General features: G+C 33.4%; 4 protein-coding genes across 19 annotated transcripts in view; 1 reads left to right on the plus strand and 3 right to left on the minus strand.

Annotated features, from left to right (window-relative positions):
- LOC108977373 (heterogeneous nuclear ribonucleoprotein R) overlaps positions 1 to 9,200 on the minus strand; it is a 127,667-nt gene extending 118,467 nt beyond the window's left edge. For 5 of the 14 annotated variants that reach the window (XM_018947021.1, XM_018947017.1, XM_018947018.1 and 2 more), the window contains exon 1: positions 8,671 to 9,197. In XM_018947021.1, coding sequence (XP_018802566.1) covers positions 8,671 to 8,683 — 13 coding nt within the window. In that variant the 5' untranslated portion in view covers positions 8,684 to 9,197. Of the gene's footprint in view, positions 1 to 8,670 lie in introns of all 14 variants that reach the window. The other 9 variants (XM_018947012.1, XM_018947009.1, XM_018947010.1 and 6 more) reach the window with 4 other exon arrangements.
- On the plus strand, positions 274 to 7,416 carry LOC108977372. Its single transcript, XM_018947004.1, has 7 exons — positions 274 to 1,350; positions 1,419 to 1,714; positions 1,852 to 2,032; positions 2,098 to 2,215; positions 2,960 to 3,489; positions 4,248 to 4,365; positions 4,469 to 7,416. Exons 1-7 carry the CDS (start codon positions 431 to 433, stop codon positions 4,733 to 4,735), a joined length of 2,430 nt encoding a protein of 809 aa, XP_018802549.1. The 5' UTR covers positions 274 to 430; the 3' UTR covers positions 4,736 to 7,416.
- Positions 9,201 to 12,609: 3,409 nt separating the features above from the next.
- Positions 12,610 to 14,892, minus strand: LOC108977381. The gene has a single exon (XM_018947045.1). It carries the CDS (start codon positions 13,287 to 13,289, stop codon positions 12,870 to 12,872), a length of 420 nt encoding a protein of 139 aa, XP_018802590.1. The 5' UTR covers positions 13,290 to 14,892; the 3' UTR covers positions 12,610 to 12,869.
- Positions 13,207 to 21,108, minus strand: part of LOC108977380 (putative thiamine transporter SLC35F3) — a 32,465-nt gene continuing 24,563 nt past the window's right edge. The window contains exons 10-11 of one of the 3 annotated variants that reach the window (XM_018947040.1): positions 15,674 to 16,040; positions 13,207 to 13,289 (exon numbers count right to left, since the gene is read on the minus strand). In XM_018947040.1, coding sequence (XP_018802585.1) covers positions 15,962 to 16,040 — 79 coding nt within the window. In that variant the 3' untranslated portion in view covers positions 13,207 to 13,289; positions 15,674 to 15,961. Of the gene's footprint in view, positions 13,290 to 15,673; positions 16,041 to 16,413; positions 16,758 to 21,108 lie in introns of those variants that run through there. The other 2 variants (XM_018947042.1, XM_018947043.1) reach the window with 2 other exon arrangements.

The following is a 21,108-nucleotide window of genomic DNA, read 5'->3' on the forward strand; positions in this document are numbered from 1 at the left end:
ATTTGCAGCAATATTTTTAATATTAAAGCACTACTCAACGTCAATACATCGTAATGATTACATTATACTATTTTTAATATTATTGAAAATATGTATTACTATAAATTTTCAATTTAAATACTTCTTTTAATTGTTAAGCCGTAAAATCTATTTTGATTTCAAATATGTAACCGTTTCTAAAACAATTTTACAGCTGACGGCAACACTGTGCTGACACTTGCTTCGCTATTTCGTTTCCATTTTGTTTCACGTCATTCTTTAACAGGGCGTAGTTCGACAAGTGCTTGAATTAGTAGTCTGTCTTGTTGTGGGTGCTGTATTTTTGTGTTTGTACTTTTATTTTTAATAAATTTTAAGAATAATTTGTGTTTGTACAACTGCCGTAGTTTGAAATAAGTAATTGAAGTAATTGCCGAAAGTCAGCGCCAACATGTTGAGCGCAAAATCGTCGATTTTAGTACGAAGTTATACATTATTTCTGCTGACGCTGGTGGTGGGTGTGTTCGCCCAATTTGAATGGCAGCAACGCGATGCTTTTGACGAGATAAAATACAGATTTGACAAAGTAAACGGCGATAATTGTCCAATACAACATGTAAGTGATCTATATTTGCCGGAGGACACAGTTTCGCACAAGCCGGATATCAAGGAAATCAATATCAATCCGATATTTCCCAATCGGACGGCACTGCTTCATTTGCACAATATGGCGATGAGTCGTAGTTTCTTTTGGAGTTATATTTTGCAGTCACGTTTTATACGACCAGCTATAAATGACACTTATGATCCTGGTATGATGTATTATTTCTTGTCTACTGTGGCAGATGTGTCTGCTAATCCCTACATAAACGCCTCTGCTATTTACTTTGCGCCAAATAGTTCGTATACGTCCTCCTATCGTGGTTTCTTCAATAAAACGTTCCCACGTTTTGGGCCACGTACATTCCGTTTGGATGATTTTAACGATCCTATACATCTGCAAAAGATTTCAACTTGGAATACGTTCGACGTACAAGATCTGGGTGCACATTTGCCAGATACAAAATCAAAGGATTACACATCAGACTTGTATAAAATAAATGAATGGTACAAGACATGGCTGCCCGATGATGTTGAGGGGCGACACGACACGAAAACTACCTATCAAGTTGAGATACGCTATTCGAACAATACAAACGAAACATTTACATTCCACGGGCCCCCTGGAGCTGATGAAAGTCCTGGTCCAGTGAAATGGACACGCCCTTACTTTGACTGTGGTCGTTCTAATAAGTGGCTTGTTTCAGCTGTTGTACCTATTGCAGATATTTATCCACGACACACACAATTCAGACACATTGAATATCCCAAGTAAATACCAGCAATTATAAGTGCATTGCAAAATGTTTACAGATATTAAAATACCACCATTTTTTCAGATACACTGCCATTGCCGTGCTGGAAATGGATTTCGAGCGTTTAGACATAAATCAATGTCCGAAGGGCGAGGGCAATAAGGGGCCAAATCATTTTGCTGATACGGCGCGTTGTAAAAAAGAAACTACAGAATGTGAGCCGCTGCACGGTTGGGGCTTCCGACGTGGCGGCTACCAATGTCGATGTAAGCCCGGTTATCGATTACCGAACGTTGTGCGGCGACCGTACCTCGGTGAAATAGTAGAACGAGCGTCGGCAGAGCAATATTATAACGATTATGATTGTCTCAAAATTGGATGTAAGTGTTGAAAATGTCACTGTCAGTGATATAGTGTCATACGTGCGTCCTAAGGTCGCTTGTTGTTGCTTTGGCAAAATGTGCATATGCATAATTTCACTTCCGCTACTAACAAATCTATTCTTTTATGTCCATAGGGGTGCAAAAAGTGCCAATTCAATGGGAGCGCGAATCATATGACGTGCGTGAGAAATATTTGGATCTACATCCGGAATATCGCAACTATTCAACAGGCTCGCGAGCTTTGCATGAGGAACATATTAATATCGATCAAGTGCTCAAATTCATACATGGCGTGAATTATCGCACGTGTAAAAAGTGAGTGAGCAATTTAAATTGTTTTCCTTCGAAGAATGCATTATTTTCATTGCATATCGATTTAGTTTCCATCCCCAAGATCTGATATTGCGTGGTGATGTGGGTTACGGTGCTAAGGAACAATTTGAAAACGAAGCTAAAATGGCCGTACGTTTGGCGAATTTTGTTAGCGCTTTCTTGCAGGTAACTGGTAACTTAATTATGTTTAGAAATTATTTATAATATTTGTATTTCTTTGCTCTCTCATCAATTTATGGACACTTAAAATTCTAATTGACTTCCTTGTTTTAAACCGTAAAATATCAAGTTTTCAAAATCCGTTACGCAACAGCTGTTTCGGATCTCTCGAAAAACTGCATTACTAAAGTAACATCATTAAATTTTATGTATATTCCTTCAAGTGTGAACTATGATTTTCCACGCCTAATTCAAGTTGCTCAAATTTCCAACGTGTCCACAGGCACATTGTCGCCTTGAAAAGTTCATAAAATTAAATATTCAGTGTCAAAGCAACATCATCAAAATGCTAAAATCATTAGTGCAAAAAAGTATGATGATTCCAGAAAAACATGTTTGCCACAAATTTATTTGCACAAGTTGGCGCAACAAATGACGTTGTCGAAAGCGCAAATGAGTGTAAAAACAAATGGAAATTGTGTAAAACTTGCGTAGTTTTAAAAAAGTACAAAAACAATTGATGAAGATCCTAAGAATCAACATGTTATGCAAATAAAAGCACAATAAAAGACAGAAATTATAATGTTAGATATCGCATTTGAGCGCAGCAAGCGTAAGGCCTGTAGAACAAGTTCCATTCGCATTGAACTGTTAAACGAGCACTTAGTTTCATACCTGCATATCTATGAATTTGCTATTTATGCGTCTACTCTAACACATTCCCCTCTATGTTTTTTCCCCCAACAACAGATCTCTGATCCCAATGAAGTGTATACCGGCAAACGTGTGGCCGACAAACCGCTGACCGAAGATCAAATGATCGGCGAAACACTGGCCATTGTTCTGGGCGACACAAAGGTCTGGTCGGCTTCTATGCTCTGGGAACGCAACAAATTCACTAACCGCACATATTTTGCACCACACGCATACAAGACGGAGTTGAATACACGTAAATTCAAAGTCGAAGATTTAGCACGCCTGAATAAAACACACGAAATCTACACGGAAAAGAAGTATTTCAAGTTTTTGAAACAACGTTGGTCCACAAATTTCGATGACCTAGAAACGTTCTACTTGAAAATGAAGTTGCGTCACAACGAAACAGGTGAATTTATGCAAAAATATGAACATTATCCGAATTCATATCGTGCGGCAAGCTTGAAGCACGGCTACTGGGCACAACCACAATTTGACTGTAATGGTTATGTGAAAAAATGGCTCGTGACCTATGCGGCACCCTTTTTCGGCTGGGATAGCCTTAAAGTGAAACTGGAATTCAAGTGAGTAAACGTGAACATTCGTATTGAAATAAGGATGTTAACGCACAAGCGGGACAACCGGATTTTTTATTCTATTTTTTTTTTTTTTTTTTTTTTATGGTTTGTTGTGAGGTTTTAGTTTGCTTTTATTGTTGTACATAAGGGGATGCTTGTTAAGCTATTTGTATGATTAGCAGATGACTAGACAGCTATAAGTTGTGCTAGTTATATTGTTTGTTGCGCTCTTTTGTCACCTTAAAATCATAGAGTACTTGTACAAGTGCACTACGTAAAGTCGGGGCAAAGCATTAAACTAATTTCAATAACAATTGTCGAATTTATAGGTCATGAATTACAAATATGCTGTTAGGTGTTATGTTTTTGTTAATTCTATAACCGGTTATTCTGATATATTTTATTCGGATTTTAAGGTGTACAATATTTTTTGAGTTATTTTTTATGGGTAACATCAATATTGCACATAAATGTGACATATTTTATAATTAAGTTTTTCTTTGTCAGGAATATTAATCACCATTTCTATTTTATCTCGTATGAGATTTATTTTTAAATTTTACTCAACTGCATTTTTCCCTAAAATTAAGATATTTTTTAAAACAGTAATATGAGGAACCCTGTGTAACCATCTCAAAAATCAAAAAATTACAGTTATCGCACGGGGTAATATAAAATATAAATATTTAAAAAAGAAACTTCAGAAATTTAAGTTAATACGATATTAACCAACTATTAAATTTTAATGTTTGAAATATTTGTAGGGGTGTCGTTGCAGTCTCTATGGATATGTTGCAATTGGATATCAATCAATGTCCCGATTCCTACTATGAACCGAATGCTTTCAAAAATACACACAAATGTGATGATCTCACATCATATGTAAGTAAAAATTATTTAAGTAAATCAATTTCATAAATATACTACTAAAGTATTCATAACCTCAAATTTTTTCTAAACCATACTTTCCTCTCTATGCTTGCAGTGTGTACCCATTATGGGTCGTGGCTATGAAACTGGTGGCTACAAATGCGAGTGTCTACAAGGCTACGAATATCCCTTTGAAGATTTGATCACCTATTACGATGGTCAGTTGGTAGAAGCTGAATATCAGAATATCGTAGCCGATAAGCAGTCGCGTTACGATACATTCCACTGCCGTTTGGCTGGTGCATCTGGTCTACAAGTCGCCACCTCACTACTCGTATCGCTGCTTGGCTTGACGTTAGTACTAATGTATAAGTTTAGATGAGCAGGCTAACGAGCTAGCGGCGGTGTTGTTACATAAGCAAGTGCCTTGCATCGCCTTACAAAAAAGTAACACACAAATAATTCGTCCATTTTCATTTAAGCACTAGTATGTAAGTAAAAATATTTGATAACAAAAAGCGATAGAAAGCAGCAAACATGCAATTATCTCTATTCCAAAGCAGCCCGAATGCCAAACATACATATACTATTTTATATGTTTTGTTGTGTTTAAAAAATCAGGAATCTCAAATAACACAAATACGAAAGACAACATATACATTCCTTTAAAAGACCTCAACAACAATAACAACATATGCAAATCATAAGTGAAATAGCTAGAAATAAGGTTACGGTATGAGCAGCATAGGTAAATGTTGGCATCAGCAACAATAACAACAATGTAGCAATGGCATCAGCAAAGACTGCATAACAATGATAGTAATGTGAGGAGCAGTGAACAGTGTCATCATTTATCCAAGGCGATTAAGTTGTAGACATAATCTATTACAATGCATCTAGTTATTTGTCATTTGTTGTATAATAGCTAGTTGGTTGGTGGGGAGACAGGGGTAAACCAAGCCACAGCAAGCCGTGAAGCAGTGAAGACGTAGTGGCATAGCTCAAGAAAAGCGCAAATATTCGTGGAGCAAGCAGCAGGAACAACACAGTGTTGTCTTATTCCGCCTTCAGCGCTCATATTACACTCAGCAAATGTAAAGAACGGAAATGCCAACGGACGAAATATTTCTGAAACTACATAAATTGGCAGAGGGAGCGTATAAATTACAACAACTACACAACGCCGCAAAAGCGACAAAATCGCAATAAAAGAAAACCTGTTCAATCAAAGACTAAAGTTACCTCACTCTCTCTCCACACGCTACAATTTTTGGCGAAAATCTCTCGCGCGTCATATTCCGCTCAGTTGAGCAGACTGAGAGCTACCCGAAAGGGTTGTATTCTATCCCTAAGACGCCTCATTATACAGTACGATGACACTACTGCAGCCGCTCATGGATATGCACATGCACATGGAGATTTACTGCTTTACTTCACACTAAACCATTTGAAAAGCGCTCATTTTTTTTTTATTTGGCCACGCTATTCAACGTTGTGGTCGCAAAGTCTTAGACATTCAGAGGCGATCAAAGTTGAGTGTGCCCATTGTTGTTGTTGTTATTGGTTTGTTGTATGTCTTGCACCCTTTTATGTACGCATTACTATAAACTGTCCACAAAGATGCGCATATTGGCATGCCAAATCGCCAGTCCGTCCGTCCATCCGCAGTTGTTTTGTACCTTAGACGCTTTTTATTGTGCTTTGCTGTGGCCTCCTGTGTTCCTGCATCATTTATGTTAATATTTTTTTCTTCCTCCTTGTGGCCTCTATCTTTGTTTTTCTATATATTTCATTATTTTTTGCATGAATTACTTTTTTTCTAGTTGATTATCAAATGTGCCTGAATTTTTATTATTTGCGACTACACCCTGAGAACCTTTTTTCCACTGCTACTAGAGGTTATGTTTCATGCATTGGCAAAAAAACCAGTTCAACACTTGGACCGGCAAAAACGCCGTTACTTTTTTGAAACGTCACAAAAAATCGGGCGCATAGCAGCACTTTGATATAAAAAAAAAAAAAAAAAAAAAAAAATACCTATATATATAAAACAAAAAAATACGAAGACGTTGCGCATGATTATGTGGCTGCGTAAATGCTTGCACGCACCCTTTAGTGACCAACGTTTTTGCAGCAAAATATTTTCACACATTTTTCATAGTCAGCGCTCAGCGCAGTGCGGGCATTTAGCAGACAGACAAACAGGACGGTGATGAGCGTTGAGGTGGTACCTCCTCCTGCTGCTTTTCTTTATTATTAAACTTCAGTGCTTATATATTTTTTTATTAGTTCACGTTGCGTTGCTTTTTTCTGAAGATGCGCTCCGTGATCTATTGTATTCGCGCCACCAACATGCGGCGGTCTTTGTTTGCGCCACACAGCTGTGCTCTATGCACAAGCAGACCAATATGAAGATGATTATAATGTGCATATGCTGTTGTCGTTGTTGTTTTGGTAGTAATATCATTGAATTTTTCTGAACTGAATACCTATATATATATTTTTTTTTAATTGTCAATTTTATAATCACAATAATGGATTATTTATTCGCTAAGCTATATTGAATATCATATAAGCTTGTATTATTATTAATTTTTTTTTTTAACAAAAATTGACTTACCACTGTGCAAAATCGAAACCGTCCAAAACAGTGATTTAAAAAGAAAAAGCACTCGAATATATAAATGATAAGAAATACACTTAGCTTTTTGCATTCATTCGTAAATCATAACATATTTATATGTATTCTCTTGTGCCTTTTTAACGAGAATCGTAATTAAAAATATAATCAATAAGCATGTACTCTTTGCTATAAAATTTAATTCATGTAAAATATGCATATCAATTTATATTTACAATTGAAATAAGTTGGCGTTTATTTGTAAGGCATTTTGATGAAGCTAAATATGTAATGCTAGACAAATTCTATTTTTACAAATCGTGACTTACACAGAGCATGCTCACATCATTGTAATTCTAAGCTTAAAACCTTTTATATCAACTTGGAAGAGAATGAAAAAAAAACAAATACAAGACATTTTTAGTACAATAAAATCATTGAAATAAATATATAGTTTATGTTATTTATTACTGTACTCAATGTTGCGAAACTATTTTATTTTTGTAAGTATATTTAAATGGAATATATGAGCAGAATTTTGATGGCAGCAATGAACTACCAAATGCGACTAATTGTGGTATTTCCGAACAGGTATGTATATGAACTTACAGCTTTGTTGTTGGAACTCGCTTACGGTAATTACTTGAAAAATATATTCTTGTAAGAAGTCGTATAATTTGTTCTATTTCCGTAATGTTTTAGAGTTATACAATATTAATTTTTTATATGAAAAATTTATGTTTGTCAATACAACTCTGAAAGGTGTGTTTATTTGCTTCCTATCAGCTGTTTCTATAGACTTTTTTATAATTTGTCAAAAAGTGGATAATCATTTGAAGCATTTGAAAGTAACAAATTTAATTTAGCTCACAGTTTTATAAAGAAATTAGACATTTTTTGTTTTTAGTTGTGATGTACACAAATAATATTAATAGAAAACTATAATGCGATAAAAAATTTTCACTCACAATTGCGTTTTTTAAATAACGAATAATTCAAATAATACAAATTACACGACTTTTGAATTTTATATTTATACATACAAATGTGTATATAATTTTACTTTTACCAACTTTACTGTTTTCAGACAAATCAAACTTAGACAGTGCTTTTTCAAGGCAGTTGTGTTTAAAAAATATAATTGTTATAAAATAACTAGAAATTTAAAAAACCGAATTAATTGTCAAAACTTGGCGACTGGCAGTCATCACTTCCGCTTGAGCTCACGTAAGTTTTCAGTATACGTTTATGTTACTTGAGGTAGTTTTGCTTACGATCATATTATTTAATCCATGTCAGATATGGGACATATACTTTTAAATGTGTTTCTGATTTCTTGTTTGAATTTTGGTAATTTTAACCGTTTTACAATCTATTCAGTTACTGATCAAAAACTCATTAATGCTCTATAATGTTTGTAAAATATATTTTTCATTCATAAAAATAAATGACAAAATTTTATCCATAAAATTAAAACCAATTTGACAAATTGCTGTTTTTTCCATTAAATAAATCGTTACTGAAACAATCACCGTTTGAAAACAAATATTGTTTTACCTTTACGTTACACATTTACTACCAAAATATTAAATTATGAATTGTTGAGATTATTCACTGTCACATAACCTCAAAATTGCATTTAATCATTCCGCCGTGAGGCAATATAAACTATGAACGTAGAATATAAAAACACTTACCGTACTTATTCATTTTGTTCTTCTTAAAATAAATCTCTTCCAAAGCGGTTGTCACAAACGTTGATTGTTAATTGTAGTTTTGTTCTATAAAATTAAATGCTTAAATAAAGACGCTTGAAAAACGTTGGTGTATGTAGTTTAGTTAAAGTTCTCGTGCGCTATTTTGATTTGAACATCAATTGCTTTGCCGCCGAGGCGTAGAGGATTTGAAAAAAATATTAATAGGATTAGAGATAGTTATAGTATTTTTAAAAGGAAAATTTGCAATTTGTTTTCTTCTTTTCGTTGAAGCTGCTCTGCTGTTAAAAAAAAAATATTTTTCATTGATTTTTTTGTAACAATAGTTTTAAACACAATACAGGAAAAAACGCTCAAAACAACAACACCAAAGAAACTGCACAAAAATCGTATTTCGTTTTCTCGTTCAATTCTCAAATTAGATATGCTTTCGTATTCCGCTTATATATCCATATAATTTGTTTATAAATTTGGCGAAATTTTGATTTATAATATATGTATTTTTTTTAATATTTTTAAAGCGTTTTTGAATTTTAATTAAAAAATTTATTTGCTTTTGAATTTATGAATATTTTTTCTCAAATGAAACGTTTTTCTCAAGGTTGTCTATGCTTATTATGGCATTTACAAAGGCGGTGATATTTCTCAAAATTTCGCACAAGTGTTAATTACTATATGTCGACCATTACATGTGGGTTAGAAATTAACGGTTACTAAATTTGAGCTTATAAAAAGTGATAAGAGCGACATGGTTCAAATAGAGTCATGATTTGTTGTTTCTATTTAATTAAAATAACATTCGTTGGTTGTTTAAAATAAGTCTTTTAAATTGATCGTTAGTTTTCAATAGTTTCTAACTTTAAAATAACTAAATAAACTTTAATCTAATTCTTAATTTTGGCTGTTGAAATTTTTGTTTCTGTAGCTGAGCAGCTTAAGACCGCGACGCTTAAAACCCTCTTGCCTTTTATGACTCGGCTAATTCCGCTCGTTCGCGGATTGCGCCCCGCGCGTCGGTTGGGCGGGAGGAGGGTAATCGTTGGGTATTATTATATATTATTATAAAAAATCGAAGAACCAGCTATTGTGGTATTGTAACCTACGACTAAATAAAAGCGTTATAAGCACAGAATTTTTTACCTTTAGTCTTTAAATTTTTGAGAATCGCCGATATCAAAGTAAATGAGGTCTTTTAATGGAGCGCTTCGTGTTGGGCAAAGTATCTTCACTAAATTTGACTTCTATTATTGTTCAACAGTACAATCTTCGAACAAATTGTGCAGATCGGACTTCTATAGCATATACATAGGCCATAACGGTTCCCAACAACTTCTTGTATGGAATATATTATATTTGTGTGAAGGGTATTTTTAGCTTTAGTACAACCGAAGTTAATATTTCGTATGTATCTTCCTCCAGCATAATCCTTTTTCTCGCCACATCGGAAACTGTAAAAAATTATACCATCTCCCTCTGGTCTAACAATTCATTTTGACCTTCTTTTATGAAAAAACAGCATTAAACTTTCCATTTAGTTATTATTTATTATCGACGTTATTCACTTTATATTTTTTACATATTTCTTATAACATTATATATTTGTTTTTGTAATTGAACAATTTTCTCACATATTTACTGCTTCGCTATTTTTAAAATGTACTCTTTAGTTATAAATACGTGTTGACAATACAAGTACAGTTAATTAATATGCAACTATACGATTACACCTCCTCACTTACATACATAATTATATATAAACCCATAGGAAAAAATAAACCTTACTACTTTAACGAATTTTCATGAGTTAACAACAATATGTATATCGATTAATCGATATTAACAACAAACAAGTTCGTATTGTCGCACACTTTTGTGATCAATTTTGCGTGGAAAATCATTATTGTTTTAAAAAAGTATACATTACTTACAGGTATATATTTTAATATTTTACTAATTATATTTTGCCTTCTGGGATTTTTGACCTTCTGCGAATTCGATCTCTATATCAGCTTGAATAGGTCTACAATTAAATAAAATCAGTTCTAAAGTGGCGTATTTTTTGCTCAAGTTATGCTGCTGTATAATATTTACTATTCCCACAACTGTCTGCTATATCGTTTTGAATTATTTAAGGAACAATTGGGCATCAGATTTTGAAATTTGCCTATTTATGGAGATGGAACTACATTACTTGCCTCTAATAGAATTTTTTAGACAAGTGAATGGCTTAAGATGGACCTGGGGAAAGCTGAAATAAAGATAAAGTGCCACGAAATCTCTTTGCAATGCAGTTAAAGGGTTGTATACAGTTAGAATTTTCATTTCGATTAGTCTCGAGCTTCATAAATAACATACAGTTAAAAGTTTTCTCAGAAAAACATCTGGAATAATCGCCATTTTTCGGCCTTCTAACTGTATATAACCTCTTAAAGAACTTTGCATAGAATCAATAATTATAGTAGATATATAATTGAAAGAAATATCTCGCATTTTTTCCAAGCTCTTCAAAATCAGGTCAGGTATTACTTTACAAGTGAACGTTTAATTGGCAGACATGCAAGCAGACTTGGAACGCCTTATAACGACTATTGTAGAAACTGACAAGAAGTAGAAGGAGAGGTAGAGAAGAGGAAACTGTAAAACATCTATGCGAATGCAAGGCTTTGTAAGAATCGAAACTATCGGCCGAGTGTTTCTTGATGGCATCTCGGAAGTTGCGTAAATAAAACATTTCCTACTTATGAACTTCAGCAGATGCACGGGGTGGTTCAGAGAGAAACCAATAGAGTGAGAGAATATTAGTTCCGATGGTATCGGAATCGACCTTCTAAAGTCCTAGGCTGGTAATCAGACAGCCAACTTGTCATGTGAAGGCAGTCAAAAATATAATGTTACACCTTTCTGGTTATTATTTCAAGTAAAGTCAGATTCTATCAGATTTGAACGCGCTTCAAACTGTCGTGGGAGTTCTATCATTACATATATATGTATATTTAATTTCAATTTTGCGTTAATTTTGGGACACTATGAATAGTTTTATGGAAAAAAAATATATATCTTGAGGCTTGATGTCGACTATCGTTATGTGATCTCAGTCGTTTTTTAGCAATCTTCGTGCCACACTTCGTCTTTTTCGTTACTATATGCGCTCTCTTTTGGAGTTAGGATTATAATAATGGGGTTCAGTTAGTTCTCAGTAAAAATTTCAGATTTTTTTATATTTTTTCAACGCATAGAAATAACAACTGTATTATAATTATATTTTTTGCTTTATTAAATATCTTATAGACATATTTTTCATTAAAATCCATTTAAATGAATACGTTTGTCGCAATTGAAACGTTAGTAAAACTGCTATACAATGGCATATGCAAGTGTTTTAAAATTGTTTAGTAAATATAATTTATTCTTGTTTTTTCTCTACGAGATTATCAATTGAGCAGAATCAATTTTCGACTTGTTTTTAATGTTTTTCTTAGTTTTTTTATGCATAACTGTGGTCTCAAGTCTATAGTGCTAAATTCTCATTTTTTCGAAAAAATTTTGAGAAATTATTTTAAAAAGTAATTTAAATTTAAATTTGGAAATTTTAGTGAAATAAGTTTAAAATTTTGCAAAATTTTTCATAGAAATATATTTTTCCAGCTTCACCTCATGACTTGTGGCCACAAATATGTGGTTCAGATACGTATTTATATTATATGTGTTTATGTGTATGTGTGCAGGTGCAATTCTTTATTGTTGTATGTGTGTACGTTCACCTTAAAGGTGATGTATTCTGATTAATTACATTATAAGTATTAATATTTAGACCGCAGCACTAATTCGTCTAAACATTTTTCCATGCGCTCCCAAGTGTTTATGTGTTGATTACATGGATTACATAAAAATAATGCATTATTTTTAATAATTATTCAACATACACATTTATTAACTAATATAAATTTTAAAATTTTTGTTTTTCTGTTTGTTTTTGTTTTTTTTTTGCTGTTAATTGCATAAATTCTTATACTCGTATTTCGTTTTTGAAATTCAAACCTCATTTTCGTTATCTTAAATTCATTATTTGCTCAGCAACACTGCACAAGCGCCACCTAAGCTTACTTTCTATGATTGTGTGTCAACAAGTCACGGCGTCGTCGTTGTGCCTGCACAGCAACGCTTATGCCCAGCACACCCCTTTAATCAGTGGAAGCGTAATAGACCACAGTCGATTTGCGACGAAAGCCCAAATTGAAGAATGACGTTTCGGATTTTTTACGCTCTCGTTCGTGCTCACCACCGAAGTAGGGGAATAGACGACCGCCAACACCGCCGCCACCACTGCCAATCGGTGGCGCACGTGTCGTTGAGCTGCTGCTGTGGCTGTGACTGCTCGAGTGTGCGCCCGATGATGTTGAATAGCCGGCATATTGTTGTTGGTGTGCTGGATGTTGTTGTTGTGATTGCTGTTGATTGAGTAGGAATCCAGTCGGTGACATATCAGTCATCTCACACGGCCAGATGGTGACCGAAGATGGGACCTTATGTATCCCGTCCGATAATCGATAATGGTGGGATGCTGACCGGCTAACGATCCGTGGCGAGGACCTCGACCCCATCTAATTTTTTTATTGAAGTTACATTTTTTTTCATGCATGTACGTTTTGGGGAAAATAAAAGTAATGCTATTAGACACGTGGTAAAGTAAGAGATTGCAAGGTATGAGTTCTCTACTCGAATTTAGATACATTGCTATAAAATGTATGCAGACCTTGCTGAAATTGTTATAGGTTATCTAAAGACAAATAATTTCGATTTCTATTTTGGGAACGTGAAGAGTTTTTAGTTAGTGCTTTCGTTATTTTTTAAAGAGATGTATGGAAGCCGTGCGAATTAACGCAAAAAACCTCTTGGATGGAAATTTCGTCTTCGAATCGCTGTGATGTCGCAACGAAACCATCCATATCTGAAGCGGTTAGTTGCTGGTGTTGAAGAGAAGTCGTTACGACAACGTCGGGGCGAAAACGATTGTGGACGAATTTTGCTGAGCTGGCGATATCGATGGCCGGGGGAATATTGACACTCAGGAAGGTTTTCGTATGTGTTTGGGGGGCGTTGGCAGAAACTATTCTACCATAAGCTGTTTCCCCAAGGCCAAACCATTAATTCGGGCCTGTACTATTAACGATAGGACTGTCTGAAGGAAGGAATCGGCCAGTTTTGGTCTACAGAAAACCACAGGCTATAGTAAGGATCAGTAAAATGATTATGGACCCTGAAAATGTAGTCCGATTGTTCTGAATCCACTTTGGGAAAGAAAAACATTATTCTTGGTAATGCGAGGGGCTGTCTACAAGAGCCTACTATGGTGTCTAGTAGTAAATGAACTCCTTGAGTTGCTCACATGAGCTGGCTGCTTAAAGTATGATATGGCCAGAAGCATGCATTGAGAGAGTAAAAATGGCACTGGCAGGAAATGCGCCATGACAAGTTGCTATTAGGAGGATACAACCTTGCAAGGTTTAGAGATATGATCAACCTCCCCCGAAACAAATTTCGTCGCCTTGTCGCACTCTATACTGCGAAATTTGTTCAAGATGGACATAGCTTCCTGTGCAAACTGCTGGTTGTGCGACATGGAACCGGAAACTGCAGAACACCTGGTTCTAAATTACCCAGCAATTTGTAGATGCGGGCTCAAGTCCCTTGGATCTATCTACGTGGACAGGAATCACATGACCTCCATTACGCCCAGCAAGCTGCTGGAATTGTTCAGAGTGGTCGACTTTTCTGATAAGACGTGATATAGGAGGGGGTACAATAGACCATAAGTCGCAATGCAAAACCTCATTTTTTTTTTGTAGTCTATTTATCTATCTATTACCTCACCTGTTCACCTCAAGGTCTTAATTTTATCTGTATATCTAGTTATTCACCTCAAGGTCTTAATTTTTTTTTGTAAGACGAAGACAAAATTTGGGCCAATCTTTTCACTTGTTAAGGCAGAAATAATCTGTCAGCGGTGACCTTATTGTTAACTTTATTTTAGAATACTTCGAATCAATTTCAACAAGGTGTACATTTTCTATTATGTTTTCAATGCAAATTAGGGTGAGTTTGCATAACTTTAGAATACAAAAGTTTTACATTAATAAATTTTCAAAAATTTTAAAAGCAAACGGAAAATTATTGGAGTAAGTTTTACTCTCTCTCACTTTTTTTTCACCACACCATTTTCATTTCATTTTATGTGAACTCACCCTAATAAAATTTATGTGATTTATATTTAATTAGCTAAAAATGTGATTTTATTTCAAATATATTACGTACACATACATATGTATGGCCATGTATGATTTTCTCGCACAATATACATATGTATTATATAGTACATATACACATGTACATATGTATGCTATATGCATCTAGTTATTAGAATTTTTACTGATTTACTGATGAGAAATCGAAGTTCTAACAAAAATGTATAAAATCGTAATGGAATCACAAGTAAAAAGTATAAATAAAGGAATAAGAAGAAAACAGCTTCGTACAGCGTGGATAGAGAGGCGGAGTGAGAGATATAGAGAGAGAGTGAGGCAGACATTTTATTTATATAATAAGGTATGCAAAAGGACTGCGTAAGCCAAAGAAAAACGCAAAGGAGTTACAAGATATGCATTACGATGTACGGTGTAACGACAAAGCGCCAAAAAAGCCTGCCGAGAAAGTGAGGTTATAATATTTTACAACGGCTACGAGTAGAAAATTTACAAAAATTTAACTAGAAATATTTATGTGTTTGAGCTGAACGAGTGTCTTTCCAATATTTATAAATTTACATGCATTTATATTGTTTTTTTTTTTTGAATTTTTTTACTTTTCAATAATTACTATAAAATGGTAAGATTAAAATTTTTATGCAGCAAATATATAGAGTTAGCACTAGAAAAGCGGTGTATTTGGCAGGCGTGCGAAATGAGAAAATTTTAACAATTTTCTTTACCTTCTATTTATTTACAAATAAACGATAAGTGAGTGAAAGTAAGTATATAGAAGAAGAAGAAGAAGCGGCCAATTCGAGAGACGTGCAACCAGAGTAGTTGTGGTAAATACTTGCAATGAATTAAGCGCGCATTTAAAGCGAGACAGAGAGTGAGTGGCAGAGAGGAGCGACTCGCAAAACGTTGTACTGTTAGTATCGTGTGGTGAGTAGTGATCGTTTGTGTTTGTTACTTAGTTACGTTAACGGTATTTTACTGGTTTTACGATTTTCGTTAGCATTTTGAGAATTTTACTCGGCAAAGGCGTTAAAATTGACCGTATAATACTTTTGACTCAAGTTGCAATCGTACGCGTGTATTTGGTGGTATCTGTGAATTACGAAGTAGAAAAAATCAAATATTTCGCCAAAAACGTACAAATATTTGCAAAAATAGAAGTAAATTATGTAATAAAGAAAGTGAATTGTAAAAAATTATTTATGTATACGCAATACCAGTATTACCCAGCAGCAAATCAGAGTTTTTATTTTTTGTATTTTTTACCAAAAAAAAAAAATTTTTTTTTTTTAAATACTTGTCTATTTTTTTAATTTTTTTCTTAATTCTAATTTTTTTGAATTATTTTTGGTTTTTTTGAAATAAAAGAAAAAAATAAAATTTTCGATGTTTTCGAACGTGTTTGACACTTGTACGTTGCTTAAGCGGCGTTCGACAACTTGTGTGGTGACACTAATCTACTTACCAAAGCGGCTGGCAGCGGCTACATTTACGTTAACCACGTTTACGTTACGTTTGTTTGCGCTCAAATGTTTAAAACCGTTACAATATAAATCATTTCATATAACCATCATTGATTCTCTCTTTGGTAAATATGTGTTATACAATTATATGCTCTTGTTCAGTGAGGTGAGTTTTTTATGTTTACGCATGGTGAATTCTTTGCAATTATGCTGTGCGCTCATTTGACATTTATGTTTTGACATTATTTGGCTTTAAGAATTGACATGTGAATTTGTGCGTAGCGTGATCGCCTATCTTGTGGTGGGCGATGCGACCACAACATCTCTTCTACAAAACGCTGGGCGACTGCAGTTATGTGGCGTGTTTTACGTTTACGTCAATGCGTGATTTAGTTTGTTATTGCATTTGCATATTTATTATTATTATTTTTTTTTTTAAAGCATTTTAGGCGATTTTACCAATTTATATAAAATGTACATAGTTGAGAGAAAAATTTTGAAAAGGAAAATGAGAGAGTAAAATTTGAGTAGAAGCGACAGTGGTGTGTTATAAACTTTTTGTTAATTTTTTGTTTGGTGTAATTTGAGATACTCGCATTTTTTTTATTTATGAAATACTTTCAACATACGAACCAAAAACTTAGTGCGTGTGTTCAAAAATATATATTTAAGCCACAAAGAGAACTCAGTGTACATACTCATAAATAATAATGAATATACTTCAAATTTTAACTCTTAATTATTAAAAAATATATAGAACATAATTATTGTTGAAGCAAAATATAAAAAGTATGGGATTTAGAGTGTCATTGAAGGTTTAAATCAGAGATCGTAAATGCTCATCGGAGAAAGGCTTAGTTTGGCAATATACAAGTACATATGTATGCAGTCTTATTCATACCAGCTGCTTCTGGAGAGAAGCAAATTTCGAACTATACATATATGCTGAGAGAGACTACCGTGTTGACAGTCGATTAACTTCATGATATTTTACAAAAAGTGGAAGGAAGCTTCAGATCAGGAATATCTTTGTTTTCAAACTTTAGTTAAGCAAATCTATAAACGAAATAAACTGTTTTGAACAATATATAGTTTTTGGAAAATTTTGTTTTGTATACATATATTTTGAAAGTTTCAAATTTTACTTAACAAAACAGATCCTGTCAACTCTCTCATTATTTATGCATGTATGTACATATATCCTTTTGATACGTTAGCTTCTATCAGCGAATTCAAGAGAGAATATATTGACATTTTGTATTGATGTCTGATTTCCACCCACCCCCTAAGGAAAGTCAGACACATCAAACTTAGGTGATTATAAAACGAGCAATTTACGAGGTCTGATTGAAATTGTCACAAAGTTTTATTTCCATTATATATATGTAAGTGTTTAACTGCAAATTTTAGTATAAACACTTAATGCATGCAAAATTGAATTATGAGCTTTTTTATGATAAATTAATTTAACATTAAATTAAAAAATCTGCTAAAATTAGTCAATATCCCTGAAGAAGGTTGCTGTTCCTTACGGCTCTTCATACTTTACCACTAAAATTGCGAGCAAACCTTAGAAAATAATAATCGTTATGCACTCAGATCGGTTACAAGTCAGTTTACATATATATTATAACTACTCAGATCGAAAAATAATGATAGTAACATCAAAATATTGATTTTTAAATTTATTTTCTGAATGTACATATATCTAAGAATACACACAGAAATATAGTTTCGAAGAATAGTTTCAAATTTACACGCAAATTTGCAGAATGCTTAGAAGTGCATTCCAAACTTTAAACGCGTTTTTTCTCAAAATGGTATTTTCAATGTCAAACTCGAAAACGGCTAAACCGATTAGTTTTAACTTTTAACACGAGAAAAGAAAAATATATATTTTTGGTAATTAATTTAAAAAATTTAATCAAAAAATATTTTTTATGAACAATTTAAGTCAGAAAGGTTGTTCAAAAATCGATTGTTTTGTTAGAAACCGCCATTTTGTCAAAAAAAAATATTTTGCTTATTATTCCAATTAATTATTTTAATGAAATCTTTTTTGTTCTTTTAATTTTACTGGTTTCAGATCGTTAGAGATATAGTGGTCACCGCAAAAGGTCTTTTCTGAAAGGATCTCTCGGAGATCAGCTGTAGTTCTTCTCCAAATATATATTTTTTACTAATACTAAGGCTTAAAAGTTACAGCTAAAAGATACTATAATGTGTGTACAAATTTTAGTTTAAAACTTTTCTCCGAAAAAAAATTTGAAAAATTTGTTTTTTTTTCGGACTTCTAACTGTATATAATTCCTTAATGAACTCGGGCTAAATTGACAATGTGATCGAGAAAGGATGGCCTAGGAGGAGAGTGGTTTATTGGTTCTGTGGTCGGCGTACTGTTCCAATTTCGAAAATGAATCAAAGGGATAAACAGAAACTGAAGCGTGTTTCTTAATCTATTCACAGAAAGTAGTTTATAACTAAATGACTACAATTCACTTTTTCAGGCGCAAATTGTGGGAATAACCGAAAGTGCTAAGTGTATTTCAACCAGCAAATCCCTAAACTTTCTAGTGCATAGCAAAGCGGCAATTAAGGCGCACTGTAGTGCCAATACTGAGTCACTGCATTAAGCTACCTTTAGAATTTTCAAAAAAAAAATTTTTTTTCTTTCTAATCAATTGAAAAACTATTAAATATAGTCCCGAAGTTTGATTGGTTTAGTCCGAATATTTTCGAAGAAATAGGCTCTAGAACCATTGTACTTCATGCTGCGGTCTATATAACCGGAGAACTTTGAGGCTCGTTAACTCGAAACTAACTTTTTTCATGCGGCTGTCAAAATAATCATTTATACTCAAGTGCGTGATAGGACGCACTTTTCTGAGAAAAAAGGCATTTTGACAGTTGTTTAACTATTTTGATGTCGAAAAACACAGGTACAAATGGTACTTTTTACAAAATCCTGGCCTACATACCAAATTTTTCGAAATTCTAAAAACCCCTCTACTACGCACTTTACAAGATTAAAAAAAAATAACTTTTTCGTTTCAGCATAGCCAGGAAGTTGACAGCCGAAAAAAATGTTAATCAGCGGGATCGTTGATATTTCCGCCATTGTGTTTTTTTTTTTACATAAAATAAATTTTATTTTATAGTTGAATAATACCTCTTAATATATATGCAAAATATCGGATGTGATCTGTTTTTATTCTTCCATAGTAAAATTGGAAAGAATTTTACCTTTTTTCACGGTACTATGGGTATCTCCGCCCTTAAGTTATGCCAGCTGGAAAAAGTGAATTCGGCGGAATGCAAAGCAAGAACATTATCTTTGCGAATGCCCAGCCATCAGCCGGATGAGATGGGACATATTCTTCGGCTCCCTCTGCTTTTTTACTTTTATCGTACAAGTTCTGTGGGTTGTTACTTACACCCTTCTTGTTGACAGCATATACATATATTGTAAATAAAGCTAGTGAGTTCTCCCATTAGTCTCTTATTTATAACAAGCTTTAAAGTCTATTTCTTTATATTTGTTACGGAGTTTTCAACACTCTATTCAAGCCCCATTTATTTAAGATAAGACACCTTCTGTAACATCACGTACTAGTAAAAGATTTTAAAACTGTGTAGAGCAGACTGATTGAGTTTGTCTCTTCCCGAAATTGTGTTCTAATAAATTCTATGAGGTATATCGAAATATATTAGCTTCAACATAAATATGAATTTTGCGAAAGAACAGTGAAGCGAAATCCTCTAAAAGTTCAAAGCTACGAAAAGAGTGTTCATTGTTCGATCTGTTAAATTATCGGGTGATTTTTTCGCAAAACATAAATTTAAGCCATAACGTGTTTGTCTTGAACAGTGGTTGAGCTCAGCTAAGTAGAAAGCAAACTTCACGCAAACATATGTACATAAATAGGTTAAACTAAAGCTATTGCAGAATTTGGTTAAATGCATAATTTTTATATAGAAAAATGCTTTTAAATATTTATTGAGAAAAAAATGGTGAAAGTTAATCGCAATAAAAGTTATGAAGGTTTGTACCAGGATAATAGTTTGTATATCTGCTGATCCGCATTAAATATAACGATTTTGTTTGGATTTGATTTGATTACAGGTATACATATAGATATGCATATGATTGATTTATGTAGGTAAACGAGTACGAGTATATGAAAAAAAGTAGAGAAAAAACACACAGTCAAAAAACATTAACTCGTTCATCAATACAATATCAATTTGTGGTATGTGTGTATATATAAAGGAAGTAGAGCAAAACACACATCTCAAAAAACATTTTGCAATATTCATAGTTTGTATGTATGTATAAGTATAAGTAGTTATGTTACGTATTATGTGTTGTGGGTGAGTTATCTGTTATATAGACCGATATATGTATATAATTTTTAATGGAATTAGGTTTACACATTTATGTATGGATTAGATATATTGGATATTCCAACGCAATTATTTATACAAATTCGTACGCAAAAATTACAATAACAACAATGACACTCTCACAAATTGAACGCTGGGTTAGAACTTAATGTTGAAATTGAATTTAATGCAAATAGAGTATATAGTTAGTTAGGAAGAAATGCAAATTAGATGACAAGTAACATGTAATCAATGGAGAGCGAGAAGGGAAATTAAAAAAATAATATAAAAACAAAAATTACTTATTTAAAAAT

Source organism: Bactrocera latifrons, unplaced genomic scaffold (assembly GCF_001853355.1).
Source record: "Bactrocera latifrons isolate USDA-ARS-PBARC rearing strain unplaced genomic scaffold, ASM185335v1 scaffold_88, whole genome shotgun sequence".
NCBI lineage: Eukaryota > Metazoa > Arthropoda > Insecta > Diptera > Tephritidae > Bactrocera > Bactrocera latifrons.

Bases quoted from the DNA above. Each gene is read 5' to 3' on its own strand.
- LOC108977381 (XM_018947045.1), bottom strand. From the start codon at position 13,289: ATGGGGTCGAGGTCCTCGCCACGGATCGTTAGCCGGTCAGCATCCCAC.
- LOC108977372 (XM_018947004.1), top strand. From the start codon at position 431: ATGTTGAGCGCAAAATCGTCGATTTTAGTACGAAGTTATACATTATTT. The intron at 2,033-2,097 runs GTGAGTGAGCAA...ATATCGATTTAG, and splicing joins AATTATCGCACGTGTAAAAA to TTTCCATCCCCAAGATCTGA. The intron at 3,490-4,247 runs GTGAGTAAACGT...AAATATTTGTAG, and splicing joins AAAGTGAAACTGGAATTCAA to GGGTGTCGTTGCAGTCTCTA.